This window comes from Polyodon spathula, chromosome 28 (assembly GCF_017654505.1).
Source record: "Polyodon spathula isolate WHYD16114869_AA chromosome 28, ASM1765450v1, whole genome shotgun sequence".
Classification (NCBI taxonomy): Eukaryota; Metazoa; Chordata; class Actinopteri; order Acipenseriformes; family Polyodontidae; genus Polyodon; species Polyodon spathula.
The window spans coordinates 6066354-6083592 of record NC_054561.1 but is presented as its reverse complement, the minus strand read 5'-3'; the positions used below and the strand labels follow the sequence as shown (position 1 = coordinate 6083592).

Here is a 17239-nt window from a genome sequence, read left to right as displayed (position 1 = left end):
CGCGATATCTGGTGCTACACATAGCTAAAGAAATCTGTGTGATAACTAGTGTTGCACGTCCTTATTCATTCCACCTGCAATTAGCTGCTTCCTTGTTGACTTACGTGTTTTCAGCCAGTAACATGCTCCAAAAACACGGCTGAGGTAAAATGACTAAGCAACTGCAAAACATTTTCTGAAAAAGCCAGATAAAATGAGCTTTAAGTTGTGCAAGATATCTATTAACATAGATTTATATCTAATGAATAACCGTGCTACTAACACTTATGAAAGTGTGACGAATTATTTAAGTTATATTTCAACCCAGTCTTTGCGTGAAACTAACCTGGACTACACATAATGCAAATGTTCCGACATCAGGAAAAAATAAAACTTAATAAAAGCTTGCCGCGCATTCACCGTATACCTTGGTATGCATCTCCCTCTCCTGGTGGATGTTAAAGTCTCATGGCACAGATTTCTAATAAAGTTATACAGTACTGTTTTCAATGGGCCCGAGTCCCTTCCGCTTCCTGCTGTCCTCACCATCATGGCGGCCCACAGTGGAGTCGACGTGCCTGCAGATCCCAGAGGCGCGGACCTGGTACCGAATCAGATCCCTGGTACCGCAGAGGACTCCAAGCGGCCGCAGTTCGGGACCCGGTTCCTGACTGACCCCAGTCAGGTTTTCCAGCACAATGCCTGGTAGGTAATGTGATCAGCTTGGACTGTGCTGTGTAACTGCTCCGTTACGGTACTGTCTGTAGTGGTATCAACCGGAATGTCTATAAAACGTGGACTGTACTGTAAATAATAATAGATTGATAGAAAAACACCTGCAATATGTAATGCATGCTTTTTCTACGTGGGCAGCAGTATATTAATTTTTCTAAAAGTGCATCCCAGGATATTCCGTATCTCTGTTTTTGTAAGCAGATGGGACAGATTTCAACAAACGCTTCTGAAACTAGGCTCTTGATTGACAGGTGTTACCGTTTCCAGGACTACACCAACACTGTCGCAGAAGTAAAGTTTTTATCAGATATATGGGTCATGCTGAAGAACAGGTTTTCCCACTTGTTTCCAGCCTGAGGTCCCCAGACGGGATAGTGTCATGGCAGGTTTTTCTCCATTTGCGATTTATTTATTTTTCACATAAGGACAGGTTTTGGCTTAGATGAAATGCAAAATAATTGAAAGAGCCATTACATCTCGCGGACCACATTCTGAGATGGCCACGGTTCAGACCCCCCAATGAATCGGGGATAATTATCTGAGATTATTTGCTCAAACATACAGACTTGCATTCTATTTTATTCTTCCTGCAGAAATTGAAAAAAAGGCAATAATTTACAGTTTGCTGCTTTTAAATCTGTTTTTTCACAGTGGAAACGTGCTTCAAATCTACAGTTTTTCCCAAACCTTGTGAATTAAAATAATCCATGGTTTTATTCATATACTTAATACTTCAACACAAATGATACCCCATAATCTCCATGTCAAATCCCCACGTGTTAAATCATAACATACTGTCTCTCAACTCATTGTACTGTAAATGTAGGTGACTGTGTCAGGAAGATGACCATTTTTTCTTTTCTAACAGGGATAACGTGGAGTGGTCAGAGGACCAGGAAGCAGCTGCCAGGAGAAAAGTTCTTGAGAATGCGCAGCCCTTGCCCATGGAAAAACAAGGTGTGTGTTTAAACGCAGGGCTCTGTTTACAAGGACTGTTAGGACTCTTTTGTTAAAGACTGAACATTTTGATTAAATCAAGTTTGCAGTTAACTTAAACAGTTTTAGACGGGGTTAAAGTTAGTTCTTAACCTATTGTTTAACCTTGGAAAATGTTTTTAAACGCAGCAGAAAAGTCATTGTGAACAGGGCCTGCAGTTTTTTGTATATATTTATAACACGCTGTGACAGCGCTGTGGTGAAGTTACCTGGGAAGTACAAGGGTAGCAGATTTCCTGAGAGGAAGACACAGAAACTGTGAACTTCTTCAGTCTAATTTAGTATCTTTTTATGCAAATACATTTGCTGTACCATGGAAGTACATGTGTGCAAGATGTTTGCATTCATTCAATCATTTTCAATGCCGTTTTAACCTTGTTTTTCTCATTTTCCAGACGAGTACGAGAGCAGGGCAAATGAGTTCTGGAACGGTTTCTATAAACATCACGAGAACCGCTTCTTCAAGGACCGACATTGGCTGTTCACGGAATTCCCAGAGCTGGCTCCGAACCGCGGGGCTGGAGAGCTGGAACGCATGCAAGCTCCCTCACAAGGGCAGTGTGATGGGAGATCCAGCACCCAGCTTCAGGATCACAACTCAGCCGAGACGGAACAAGCCAACTGCAGCGACAAGGACTCTGATGCGTCGGCAGCACTACGCACAATGACACTGACCGAGCAAGATTTCCCAGGCTCCTCTGCTACATACCGTATACTTGAGGTAAGAGGGGTTTTTTTATGGTCTGGATATTATATTTGGCTTTTAGTTCCAAACATATAAAAACCATCAAATACTAATTCAGGGCTATCCAACGGAAGTCTCTTCAGCCACGTATGACTCATTGAGCTTCACAATCACCATTTAAAGAGTTACGTGAACACCTGCAGTGTGTACAAGAAACACATTACTGTAAAAATCGTTTTAAAGGTCGCACTGGCATAAAAGTCGCTCACACATTTTTGAAACTTCAATTTTAGGAAACCACCTTTTTTGTTTTAAAATGCTTTTTTTACAATTTTTTTTTTCCTACATGCTCAACACTGATAAATAAAGATAGATACACAGGTTTAGTTTCCAAGTAACCCTTGCTTGCAGCATTTCATTCCATTAATCATTTTACAGTATTTTTTGTTTTTAAACTGCTAGAAATGATTCATTTTTCAAAATTTTAAAAGTAATAATTAAGAGCGTAAAATCAAGTTATACATCCCACCTCACATCTGTATTAGATTACCGGTATTTTGTTTTAGTTTAATCAATTATCCAAACAAGTTCTTTCAAACATCGTCTTTGCTTTACTGAAAATTTCTTTACAAATTCATTGTATTAATTCAAATTTAAAAGTATTAAACAGAGCTGCTTCATCAATTAAAAAGCAAAAAAAAAAAAAGAAACAGTAAACTAAACAGTGCACCATTTAATAACCAGTAAACAGAACATAGTGTTGCATATGGTGCAGTACAACCGCATTCAATTTCAAGCTGTACAAATACGTTATATTGTTGTGTTAATCAGAACCATAAACACACACATACTTTACAAGTGTACCACTGCGTAGCACTGACATGTAGAACAAGTTACAGTATGTATTAGTCATTCAAAGTACTCCATTCAAACAAAATGTTTTCTATATAAGGTCATCAACACTTTCCTCCTATTGGCTCGTTTCTTTGGCCATTTTAAGTTTGGCTTTGTTTCATCTCCTGTCACGTACTGTGTTTTCAGCATTGAGATTAACATGTATTTTGGCAAAGTCAAACCTGGTGAGTAGCATTTTCTTTTTTTTCTTACTGTCCTGCTTTATCCAGTCTCAAAGTCACCTGCAATATTATAGCACTGCAGTTACAGCAAACGGAAGACTTGAAAAGTTTTACTACGTGCATTAGCATAGTGAAGTTTCTAGCACCTTGTAGACAATGCTGCCATCACATCAAAGGGTATGAATACTAGAATTAACATTGTTGCAGTTTTGCAAAGCCTGCCTTTCTTAAAGGTGAACACACCAAAAGGCTGATCGCTATAACGCTTTCTTTCTGTTTCCATCGCGGAAGCCGCATTTGCTGGCAATGTCATTACTCTCGTAGCCTAATTTTAATATTTTATTTAGGTGGTTAATTGATCAGGGTGGTTATGTGACAGTCGGATATACGACATTCCTCTGTGTTACTATCAATGTGCGGGAAAAATAAAAAAGTGCCAATATATTTTGTTTGTTGTTGACTTTCACCCTGTGTGGAGTTTTGTCTGACTGGAGTTAGAAATAATATATATATATTGTAAATGTGCTGCAACTCACGCACGTTCATTGCCCCTTTAAGATAGGACCCAGGACACGGAAATGGAAGTTTATAGCGCTTACTCGCACTTTTTAATAATACAGAATAAAAATAAACAAACACAAACAAAACCTAACTCCGTTTTGGAGCTTTGACTATGCATTTAACAGGTCCCTGACTAACACGCAGGAAGGCTAAGCAGTTTACCTGTCACAAACCAACACAAACCACACAGGTTTAACACAGCACGTACTTTACTTCTGACTGCTCAGAAACAGAGCACACCTTCTGCTTCCTACTACTCGACAACCCCCAGCAGACTGGCTGCTGACTGTTATACCCTGCACCTGGTCCTAATTTGCAATAATCCCCAGGTGTGGGTGACAATTAAACAATAAATTAATTCACAAAAATGTGCATTCACACCTGTTTTTGGCAGGGAAACTATTAACTCCTTCCCTGCCGTATTACTATGTATATATACATATATATAAAAATTGTATTGCTCTATAACAGGTTTTTAGTCACAGAGGTTGAAGAGATCGTAGTTACTCATTATGCAACTTGTAAAAAATATTTTCAATGTTGTTAGTTTTGTAAGGCGGGTGTAGTCGTATCATATTATACAATTTTGTTTACCTTTCTCTAGGTTGGCTGTGGTGTGGGGAACACAGTGTTTCCAATTTTACAGACAAACAAGTACGTTATTATAATACAGCGTTTATTGTGCTTGAGAGATTTCACTGAGTTAACTTATTTTTTAATGGAAATACTTATAAATAATATAACAAACCTATAATAAAACCTTATATATTACATACATATACACATTTTGAAATGTTAATCTGTGTCTCTTGCAGTTTGGAGACCTGTATCTCTTAGCATTTCAAGTAAATAAAAAAATGTAAAAAAAAAAAAAAAAGGTTTTTTCTTTGTTATAGATGTGAATCAATATTATACAGTTTGGCAAGTATCTGAAGTCCTATCTCATGCTGTGGTTATATTGCAGTGACCCGGGTCTCTTTGTATATTGCTGTGACTTCTCCAGCACAGCAATAGATTTAGTCAAGGTAAGGCCTATGAAACTCTATTCTTTGTGTTGTTTTTCTTTGATTGAGTTAGTGAGTGACTGTAGCCTATTTAGATGGATGGAAACAAACTAATGTGACTGTTTACTGTACAGAGAGTATTGCCGTAGCGATACTTGCACATCGGATGCAGTACACATTATTTTGCCTGGATGTGTGAATACAAATTTCAAAACAGTGATTCTGTTAAATGTTTCGCTGCAATAATACAACACATGTAACTGTAAAGTAGATAAGGTGGCATATTCTTTTTCTGAGAAGGTACTACTTGTGTTGAGGCTTATCCAAGAGCAGTGCGCTCTGTTTTGAGTTTTTAACCCCTGCACTGCTCTACAATTTTGAAATAGTTCAGATAAGAATGGTCTCATTTTCATAAGTACCCTGATTACCACCAGTTTTGTACCTGCTAATGAGCCCAAGCTACATCCTTAACAATGAAACACTCAGTAGAGATACATCTACAAGTACTGAAACACTTTGTAAGTTCAATAGCAAGAGGTGCAACTAACCCTTTCTCAAGATCTTCAATGTGGAAATGAGTTCTGGACCACGTTCTTGTGTCACCTCAAGTGCTAAAAGTGTCTCTTCGTGGTCACTGGAGTGTGTGTATGCTGATTTTGTACGTACTGAACATTGCATTTAACAGAGAAGTTAATGGCCTATAGAGTCACGTTGCCAAGGAACGCAGTAAAAAGATTTTATAGGCGAGAGCGATTGGGGCTTATCGGGGTGTTGTGATACCAGCCGGAGATGTCTGGAGTAGAGATGTGTAGTGGTGCTTAAAAAGACTCTTCTCTTCCAGGCTCATCTGGATTACACCCCTGAGCGCTGCTTTGCTTTTGTTCATGACCTGTGTGATGAGACCACGAGCTTCCCTGTCCCGAGAGAGAGCCTGGACATCATTATTCTTATATTCGTTCTGTCCGCAGTCCACCCTGACAAGTACGTGTTTGTGGGGCATTGCCTCCCTGGCCTGCACTTTCTATATTCAAGCAGGTGCTGTTGTAAGGTGTGTTTTTTATGAATCACCCTGTATACTAAACATTGTTGTTTTCAAAATCGTCCCAGCCTTGTACTCTTTTTAGTCACTGTTGTGTTGACTTCATCTCTTATCATACCAGTCATTCCAGACTAAGAACAATATTCATTGTATTGGTGCTGGGACGAACGTGTGTAATTTTTTTTTGTTAATTATATGTTATATAATTATGTATTGTTATATAATTATATATTTACATTTTGTTATAGAATATTTGAATATTCTAACAAAATGTAAATTATGTAATTCAGCATTCTTACATTTTTAAATTAGCTTGAAAACAAAAGTATTATTTGTATCATATTACAGTAAAAGAAAATTCTCTGGATGAAGTAAACCTGGTAAACTTGATAGTCTCTGCATATAGGAACACCTCCTAAGGGAACACCCTTGTGGAGAAACAGATTTTTCCCATTGTAAATGCTCCGGCTACAGGAACAGGAGCTTCACTTAAAAGAACACCTTCTTAGCATTCTGAATTCTGATTTCCACGACTGCACCTCATCGCTACAAAATGGCACTTAAACTGTAAAATGCGTTGCTGTTTCTCTTGCTATGCAAAGTTGGAAATTGTTTGAGCTCATTGAAAAAAAACCTGAGTCGGACACAAGTCGCCGAGCAATTTGGTGTTTCCCGTTCGAGTGAGTTGCTTCACCATTCTTTTAAATAACATACCTGTCTTATATGTTGCTGCTGCATTTTTTAACGTAAGTTTGCATGTGACTCTTGATGTTTTTCCAGCCAGCCTCACAGGTTGCTGCTGAGCACCCACAAACAAGGCCTCCAGCCAAATTTCTCTTTCAGTCGGGCCCTGAGCACCCATTACAGTTCAATAAATCATCTGCGATTGCAATAAATAAATAATTCATTCATTATGGATTCTCCGTGCTGAATGCAAATTGATATACAGTATGTTCATGTTCCTGCCCCACCAGAATGCATAGTGCTGTTTCCAGACTGAGTGAGCTGCTGAAGCCAGGGGGAATGATTTTACTGCGGGACTATGGCCGATACGACATGGCTCAGCTGAGATTTAAAAAAGGTAAAGTCCTTCGCAACCTTATTAATTGAAGCACCACTGTAATCCCATACAGACATATTTAGATAATAAACATAGAGCATCCAGAATCGCTCAGAATGACTGCAGACTCTATAAAATACAGCAAAACCTGTCTAATCCGCCATTGCTTGAGACCGGGGGAAATTGTGTCGGATTATACAGTGTGTTGGATTGCAAAGGTGCTGTACAATATAATACTGTACCCAAAAATGTTAAGTATCAATGACAAACTATTTGAACACTTTGAAAAATTATTTCAGTATATGCAGTACTGAGTACTGGCAAAGTTTACCCTGTAGTTCAAGAATTGTATTAATTTTACTTTCTCCATTATGTAAGCAAGGATTTTACAGTACCATACATGTGTTAAAAACTTAGAAAAAAAAATCACATGACTTGGTACAGGACTGCATAGTCCAAATTAAGATTCCAGAATAGACAGGCTCTGGATTGTAGAGGGGATCTCCCCATTCATTTCAATAGGGATCTGGTCAGGGACTCCAAAATGGTGGCGAATTATACAGAATGCTGGTTTGTAAAAAATTAAAATTGTATCAGAAGCAAATGACTCGAGGTCATGTGAGCATGCCTTTCCAGTCTTGCACCTACTGTATCGTTTTTATGTATTTATTTGACTTCATTACAGGACGATGTCTTTCCGATAACTTCTATGTAAGAGGAGATGGAACTCGAGTCTACTTTTTCACTCAAGGTACAAAATGAAGTACAATATCAGTCTTGCCTGTCCCCTTTTGCAGAAACGCATTGAAGTTTTTCAGCGTTGGTAGTAAATAGATAACACATGGAATAACTCTGCGCTTGTTTATATACTTTTGCCCGTTTTGATTATCTATTCTTGAAAACACTAAAAAAGACTTGGATTGATTCTTACAACCTATACCATCCTAAAAATTACTTTTATTTAATCACAAATCAGTAAATAATTTTTTTGTGATAGCTGGGTTTGGATTATAGGCAGTTTGGTCTACTGTACTATTTAATGTAATGTCTTCCAGATGAATTAGGAGATATCTTCACCCAAGCTGGGCTAGAGAAGGTCCAGAACCTAGTTGATCGTCGATTGCAGGTGAACCGGGGGAAACAGCTGACCATGTACCGCATTTGGATCCAGTGTAAATACCGCAAACCTCAGGAGAAGACTGGCAGCCATGACTGAGTGCAGCAACAAGACTGGAGCCAACACACTGAAACTGTTGGAGAGAAGCCACTGTCTGGTCAAACTAGGATATTTCATTATATGTCCTGTGGAGGATGTATCATAGGTTTTTAAGACTTTGCATTCATTATCCCACCAGTAGATCCCCTTTAAAGCTAATGGAACATTGCAATCTTGAAACTCACTTTTTTAAAAATCAAAATGATCCTATCTGAAAACATTTCAGCTGCCATTACCTATAGATACTTGACCTTGGCTTCCGTTACTTGCTATACTTGGTTATCTACCCGGTAATGACCGACGCGTCCACCATTTAATGTTCAAATGCATATTGATTGTACACTACTCTTCTGGTGCCATAATGCCACCTGGGTTTCATCACAGTTCATAATACTCAAAACCGAAGCGTGTGTGTCAAAGGCTCCTCCATATTCTGTAAATGCAGGTCCAAGCTTCACCTTAACTTGGCAGGTATTAGTTGATCCACTCCCCTATAAGGAGCCAGCCATAGAGTCCTCATCACCACAACACAGAACATAAGATTGAGGACAGTTGGAAACTGGGTGGACTGCCTAAGGCAGAGAGTAGGAGACACGTAGTGGAACTACTGTGGGCTCCATACACATGCTTATTTTATAGCTCTGCCTTCTTAAACCTACTGGTTTACAGTTTGGTCTTCTACAACGCATTTTCCTGTGCTGTAGTCCTAGTTTGTGTTGGATGTCTGCCGTTTTAGATTTGATGAAAGCTGATGCCTGGCTTTCTCATTTTATCACCATTGTTTTTATTGTAATAGCTTGATACTTTGTAATAAAGAGTTGTGAAAATTTACTACTGAAGACATGTCTGATTTTTGTGATTGTGGCACTTGTGAAGGGTTTTGGAGGACGAAAAATGCTTAAAATGAAAAGAACAGACCTACTACAGTAGCGCAGTTTACAGTGCCTCTGGTTTGCTGATCGCATCAGATCAATTCCAAATTTTTTAAATCCTTTGATGGAAAGGTCTACGTTTAACGTTTTCAAGCAAATAGGCTTCATCACTGCCATTCTCATATCCACTTTGACATCCTCCACATTGTTACCCTTGTCCATCGCTTCTTTCCCTGTTCTGCATATCAGTCTACCAGAGGTATATGTACTGCATGAAACAAATGCGAAAGAACATCTAGATGGAATTATCTTTTAAATCATTGATAATTTGACTGCAGCGAATGCACGTCCTGACCTTTATCTCGCAAGTATTTCCTGCCCAACTCACATGATAACTGGTAACTCAGAAAAGCATAGAAACGCCTCCTTTTTGTCCATCAACTCGAGTTCTGGGAGAATGACCAGTTCAAGTGCACATGAGTCAACTCGAGTTGGCTGTCCACAGAAACAAGGTATAATTCTGGGGCTTATAAGCAGTTTTTTTTTTGTTTGTTTTACTATAGTAATTTGTATTTTCTCATTACAGAAAACAATTGTGCTAATGACAATTTGGAGTAATTAGCTTTGAGAATATAGGTAATAATCTTTTATTAAAGTATACCTTAAAAACTGTTTAACTCTAAACAGTTGAAAAAAGGGGCTATCCACCATGTTACTGTTTTATATTAGAAGTAGCTTGTGGGAATGCGTGACTGTCGGCTAGTAATTATTGAATTGGCTGACAGGCATCATTAGTAAACCCGTGCAGAATGTGACCGAGGGGTTAACAAGATAATTAATAGCTAGTTAATCCCCCGGCCATCACTATAAGAACTAGCTGCTTTGGCTGCAACAGGTTGAGTGTGTTGGAACGAATCCGTGTCTGTTTGTTTTGTTTGTCTGCTTTGGCTACTGTGCCATTTTATTTTACAAAGTGTTTTGTTTAAATCTTTTATTTTGTTAATTAAATGTGCCGCATTGCTTTTTCATACCCCAGTCTGTCCGAGTGTGTTTCTGTTCCTGGACTGACGTCATCCACCAGACAATCAGCTGCAGTGTCACAAGGATAAAACCCAGTCATTGTACAAATAGCAAGCAATGTACCATAAGAATGGATAGTTGCTGCCTCAGCGTCCTAAAAACAGCAACTGGACTGCCAACAAGGCCTGCTTGGTACCAGATTGGGGATTGTATACCCCAGTCAGTAGCTATCTGACTCCCCATCCTCAGACGGGAACGCCAGGTCCTTGGGACGCAGAGCGCTCTATAAAGCTGCAGGAGAGACGTTTCTCCAGCATACACTTGGAGAAAAGCGTACAAAACTCGTAGAAATGTGGTTTGATAAAGACAGCAACTGGGGTGTCAACAAGGCCTGCTTGGTACCAGACAGGCAGGCAGGCCTTGCATGTATTACAGGGATAAAACCGAGGCATTATACAAATAGCAAGCAATGTACAATAAGAATGTACACTTGCTGCCTCAGCTTGCTAAGACAGCAACTGGACTGTCAACAAGGCCTGCTTGGTACCAAACTGGGTATGTAACACCGGTCGGTAGCAGGTCACAACCTGGAAGGTACCGCAATGGTACTTGGTTGGTATGGTACTGGTTCAGGTTGGTACATTAGTGGGCAATGGTGGTTACACATACCCCCCCTCCCCCCCTTGCCTTTCTAGACAGTACCCCAGCCTAAGCTGGACACAAATGCTCAAGCAGCAACGCCATTGTGTAACAGAGTGGGTGCAGTGCTGCCTCAGAATACACTACTGTAAGTATTCAAGCATTCAAAATTCTAAAAGGTATTGACACTGTTGACACAGGACTTTTTTGACCTGAAAAAATAAACAAGGACCAGGAGTCACAAATGGAGATTAGATAAAGGGGCATTCAGAACAGAAAATAGTAGGCACTTTTTTACACAGAGATTTGTGGGAGTCTGGAACCAATTTCCCAGTAATGTTGTTGAAGCTGACACCCCGGGATCCTCCAAAAAGCTGCTTGATGAAGTTCTGGGTACAATAAGCTACTAACAACCAAACGAGCAAGAAGGGCCAAATGGCCTCCTCTCATTTGTAACCTTTCTTATGTTCTTATGTTCTAAGACAGCAGACTGAGAGCACAAATTACTTGTAAATAGTACATACTAATGCCAAGTTAATAATAATATCACATTTACAGTGTAATTACACAAAAGTGTGTTACTTATCTGTCCATGGCTCTCCGTCAGGAGATCTGTGTGTGCAGTCCATATATCTCTGATGAGCAGCTTTGATATAAGTCCTACTAAGTATATCAGTACTACAACTAGCGAAGGGGAACTTCAAAAACAATCATAGACTCTGAGCTGTAATAATCCAAGCCAAGCAGAAACACATTACATTGGAATACCAGGAAACTTAAAACTTGATAAAAAAACATGTTCTTGCTTTGTCAAAAAACAATAGTTTGATGTTAGGTTAGGGGTGTTAGTATATGGTAATGTACAATTAAATAACTGATTTACAGTATGAACAATAACTTATTATGCTCTCAAGTTACATGTAAAAATGGAAGTGTGACATACAGACAGACGTATGTACATACAGAGAGACCCTTACATGTATCCCTACAATATAATACTCTCAACAACTTATGCTTAATAAAGTTTATACCAAATTTCATCACAATATTATAAGCGGTTGTCCCCCAAACAAAGTGTGATACAGATGGACAAATGTATAACTGACAGACCCCTATATATCCCTCAGAATCAACCACTACCAAAAACTGTGAAATAATATGAATACCAAGTTTCATCACAATTAGGTAAGTGGATTTCCATTGGAAAAACGTAAAGCGTGATATATCCACAACCACCTCCACTATAACTCATCTATAAGATTCCATCCCCTGCAGTAAATAAGAATATTTTCACATTTGTACTTGCTATATTATTATTATTATTATTATTATTATTATTGGGTGGAATAAGTAGTGAGAAAGGGGCGGATTCGGTAGATGTTGCTAAGAAAGAAGCAGCAAGTGTGTGTTGTGCTGAGAGAAGGAAAGTGGGGGTAAGAGTAACACCTAGATTTTTAGCAGAAGGAGATGGAGCTAGTGAAAGAGTCAAGGGAGTGAGATGGAGAAGTCAGGGGAAGGAGAGAAAGCTGAAGGAAAGAACAGATCAGATTTAGAGAGACTGAGTTTGAGGGAAAGGAGAGGATCTGGACATCATCAGTGTAAAGGTGGTAGGAGAAGCCAAAAGAGATGAGAATACCTAGCGGGTGTAGTGAGAAAAGGAGGGGTTCCCAGACAGATCCTTTCGCTAAACTTGTAGAGAGGTGAGGAGAAGAGAGAGCAACGCCAGGAAACCTGGAAGCAACGGTTACAGAGATAAGAAAATAAACCAGGCAAGAGCCCTGCCTGACATCCCCAGGTCAGAGAGAGAGGAGAGGAGAATAGCATGGTCAACAGTGTGGAAGGCAGAGGAGAGGTCAAGAATTGGAATGGACAACAGGGAGGTAGCCCGAGCAGAGAGATTATAGTACTGGAGTTGCAGTTCATAGTGGAGTTCAAAGGGTTACATTCTGAGCAACTGTTCTATGATTATTCAGTCTAGCACACAAAGGGATTATTTACGGCTTTTCTGTTTACTATCTTTGCCAGAAGCTAACCTTTCTACAACATTCAGAAAACAAAAGACACAGACAAGGGAAACACAGAGGGTCTGCATACAGTTTATTCCAATACAAATATTAATACATACAGTGCATATATATATATATATATATATATATATATATATATATATATATATATATATATATATATATATATATGTGTGTGTGTGTGTGTGTGTGTGTGTGTGTGTGTGTGTGTTGGTGTTATTAATAATGCATTTGTTCTGCGTGGTGTAAACATATTGTTGCACATTGATTTCTGCTCAGTTTCAAGTGCCATCAAAATGAAATAAACCACTTTCAACATTTCGGGACCAAACTTGTGTTTTTAAACGTTTTGGTTGGTTGAGAAAGAGAAGGCGGGGTGAAAAAAAGAACCTACACAAATGGTCTCGCGAGAAAAAAAATATGGTTTTTCGATTATTGTTTACACTATTGAAAAAACAGAACCGAACTGAACCGATCCGGATTAACACGAACCGAACCGTCCCTGCTTGTGAGCAGAGTGGTCGCAGAGAGACGGAGTCAAAAGTCGAGCGTAATATAAGGGATTCTCTCAGTCTTGGATTGGGAGACAGATCCGGACTCACCCCGTGATAAAACAACAAAAGTCTGCAGTTTTTAATAATGAGCGTGAAATAAACCACCGGAACGGGACAGAGTCTGTCTCAGCGAGCGTAGTGTTTTTGTAGGCCGAGAGAAAGGGGTTACAAGAAAACAACATCCCGTGCATCCCGCACTTAGAAGCGCAAATACGGATCAGGAAAACCCGAGGATCTTCAGGCCGCCTGATCGAAACCCCCGCAACAGTAACTCAGGGCCGCTGGGTTCGTTAGGCTAGTGCATCGAGCCTGAACTTGATAGGGGTGAGGACGGGGATCAAAACGAGGCCTCGCCGTGGTTTGGGAGTGTCGAGGGGCCGCGAACAGAAAGAGGATAATCAATTATCGGTCAGACCCCAGTCCCGGGATCCGAGAAAGACGAAACCGTCGCAGGTAAACACGAGAGGGTTAAACAAAATCTACCAGGGTTGTAGAAAGGGGGTGAAAAACACGAGATGGAGGTCTACAATAATATTATCGAAATGTATTATTCATCGTCAAAATTATAATCAGTTATGTAGTAAATCAGTTAAGCGTTTAATAACCATCGTTTGTGTTTTGGGGGACTTTACAGTCAAGTAAGTAAAGCTGGGGTGTCGGGTTTACAGTATGGGAATACATTAATTTTAATAATTTATACATTTATTCATTTATGGTTCTGACAGCAGGGATATATTTGCTGGGCTGGGAAGATTCATTATTTAATCACAAGATTTTATTACTGTAATACATTTTAAACTCGTGACATTTTTTAGGGGCTATGGCCGGGGTAGCAGGTTGAATCCCCGAACTGATGTGGACAGTCAGACAGCTGGTTTGTGAAAAACTGGCAAAACTGGTGCAGCAGAGACAGCCGAGATCGGGGTATCTTGGCAACATTCCAGCGATTTAAGATATACATATAATAAGTTTTGCAGATTCAACAAAATGGTGTCTAAACATTTCTTTAGTTGGCAACTTTCATATGGCAAACCAGTATTTGCAATTATCTTGGTTAAAATATTGTCACTTTAATAAATGTACTGCAAGAACATTCTAGTTACATTAAACTGTTAAATTAAAAGGTAGAGTAATAGGGAAGTAAACATTTCAAAGTGAGTTTGTAATTGAGGTATTTAAGTATCCATACTATGGGTGCCTGGCAACTGGCTACACCACTAATCAGACCTGGTCATTAGGAAAATGGATTTCATGAAGTCATAGCTATTTCTGTTGCCTGTTACGTTGTTTTCCTTCAGCAGTAACAGAAACTGGTAGCTGATGAAGCACACCAGATTGTTTTAATTTCTTGTTTCTTGGGAACTAACATGTTTTGTAATAAGCAGCATTTTACAAATAGATAAACCTGTAGATGTCAAATTAGCAAAATTGCATGTTTTTTATCAGCCATGAGCTTGTACCAAGAGGAGAAATCGACTGCTGTTTCAGAAAGCCTTGCAGATCTGTGGGGGTGGACTGGGATTTATTTGATGAAACAGTCACAAATGGGGACTCTTTTTTAATTTATTTTTTAAATGGAGGCAGGCATGCCAAATGTACTGCCCTGCAATAACATATGAATGGTAAGCATTTCAGAGAAATGGAGACAGCATCAGTAAGGCGGCTTTTTGATATATTAATGAACACTCTTAAAGCATTTATGCTTGTTTAAAGGACCCAGTCATTATGAATTAGGCAAGCCTATAGAGCTGCTTTGGGGTGGAAGCTACCCAGACACATGCATGGAGGCTTAAAGTTTATATCTCATCAGTGAATGATTCTGTCCACCAAGGTAAATATACCTCTTCCCTTTTTTGTGTCCTGTGATTTTTTCCATGACCCCAACTGATTTATTTACCCCCGTAGAAATGATGGAAGAACTGCATAGTCTGGACCCCCGACGCCAGGAGCTTCTAGAGGCCAGATTCATGGGAGCCGGGGCCAGCAAAGTGAGTCAAAGCATGCAGCAGGTTCCTTTTTACATTTTAATGTATTGAAGTGTCAGAAAAGTTGGAAAGCAAATACGTTCCCCGCCACGGCTGAACATTTACAGTTAAAGCCACTGGCGTGGAGAAACGTTTGATCACCCGGTGTACATCAACAGTGTGCACAGAACAGAACAATACATGGCAATGAATAGTTTAATGAAAATTGGATGTGGTATTTAATACCTAGAGGTAAGAAAATGAGGTGTAGTGTCATGGTAAAGGATTCTCTTGTGTTCTCAAGATACATGTAAAAATGTAGGTGTGACATAGACGGACAGATGCCCCAATACATTCCCACAACCTAATACTCTCAGTAACTTATGCTAAATAATGTTAATGCCAGATTTAATCACAGTTGGAGAAGAGGTTTTATATTTATATATATATATATATATATATATATATATATATATATATATATATATAAATAAAATAATTTTTTACATGTGACTGTGAACACTAACCGAGGTGATATACGGGCAACACCCATAATTCCCTCTACTAATGCTTTGTATATTAAGCATCCATTTTAACCCTGTACTGCCCTGTAACACCTGTAAGTCACCTTGGATAAAGGCGTCTGCCAGATAAAAAAATAAAATTATATTTTGTATCAATAGATTTTACGCTGCATGGTGGTAACCAGTCGGAATAAAGTATGCTTCCAGATGCTTGCATTGATCAATGTCTGTTTGTGTCACTTGTAAAACACAACAGCTCTGGAACTAGTTCTGTGATCAAAACTGTTTTTAAAAGTAGAAATCTTAACTAAAAGCACTGGAAAGTTTGATTGAGGGCCGAGTTGTTTTTACAGAGTGTCATTCCTACTTTACCATCAGTAGAAACTTGTGTCGAGTAAACAGCGAATCTACAAATTACTCAATTTGAAACATTTAAAATTTGCTCAGTGTCATTTTAATCATATGCACAATCTTCTGTCCCTTTCTGAAATGCTACTTCAGTTTAATGTTTAATTTGATACTCAACTTATGCATTAATAGAATGAAGATGTTACCTTTCTTTCATCAACATACTGCTACTTGAATTCTGAAGTGATGTGTTTGTGTTGTACATTCGATATAGCAAAACTTAAAATGTACTTTTCCTTAAATAAAAATAAAAGGAATGATACTAGCAACTGTATTCAGCTGCCGTATATGACTTGTTTTAAATTGCTACATTGGTTAATAAGTTCACACTTGGATTGTAAACAAAGACAATGTCAGCCATATAAGTTAAACTATATAGCCCTACAAAGTCTTGCCATGAACACCAAAGCATTTCTAATGGCCTTCATATGAGATATATCATTTTTATTTATTTATTTATTTTACTATCGCAGTGTACCATCTACAGTCCTTTGCCCATTGACACTGGAGTAAATCAGTTTGACTGGGAGATTCTTTGTTTATGTTCACAAAAAGATCACAATCAGATGAGCTGGCTCTTGTGTGCAAAATACAGTGGAGGCCAGCTTCTCTATAGAAAATGGTGATATATGAAACGTTACCCCATTACAGTTCTTGCTGGAAGCGTACAGCTCAAAGTTAGATTCTATTTATAGAGTTGTTTATCAGTTACTTTGATGTGGGTCAAACTGTCCTGGCATCTCGATATTGTAAATTATATCACACCTGGGTTAAACTTCTGTCTTGCAATTTGAAGCTTATATCCTGCATCTGCTTTTTTGAATACTGCCATTTTTACGTATAAATTCTGAAGGCTGCATGACACTTAGGCTAAACTGAT

The 17239-nt window shown here is 38.9% G+C and overlaps 2 protein-coding genes across 5 annotated transcripts in view; both read left to right on the top strand.

Moving 5' to 3' along the window:
- Positions 1–182: 182 nt before the first annotated feature.
- Positions 183–9182, top strand: mettl2a (methyltransferase like 2A). Its single transcript, XM_041231678.1, has 9 exons — positions 183–684; positions 1583–1671; positions 2106–2431; positions 4637–4686; positions 4997–5057; positions 5878–6017; positions 7050–7156; positions 7821–7886; positions 8191–9182. Exons 1-9 carry the CDS (start codon positions 413–415, stop codon positions 8349–8351), a joined length of 1272 nt encoding a protein of 423 aa, XP_041087612.1. The 5' UTR covers positions 183–412; the 3' UTR covers positions 8352–9182.
- A 4107-nt stretch (positions 9183–13289) lies between these two features.
- LOC121301837 (serine/threonine-protein kinase tousled-like 2) overlaps positions 13290–17239 on the top strand; it is a 40829-nt gene continuing 36879 nt past the window's right edge. For all 4 annotated transcript variants that reach the window (XM_041231468.1, XM_041231467.1, XM_041231466.1 and 1 more), the window contains exons 1-2: positions 13290–13916; positions 15369–15451. In XM_041231468.1, the coding sequence (XP_041087402.1) occupies positions 15371–15451 (81 nt within the window). In that variant the 5' untranslated portion in view covers positions 13290–13916; positions 15369–15370. The remainder of the gene's footprint in view (positions 13917–15368; positions 15452–17239) is intronic.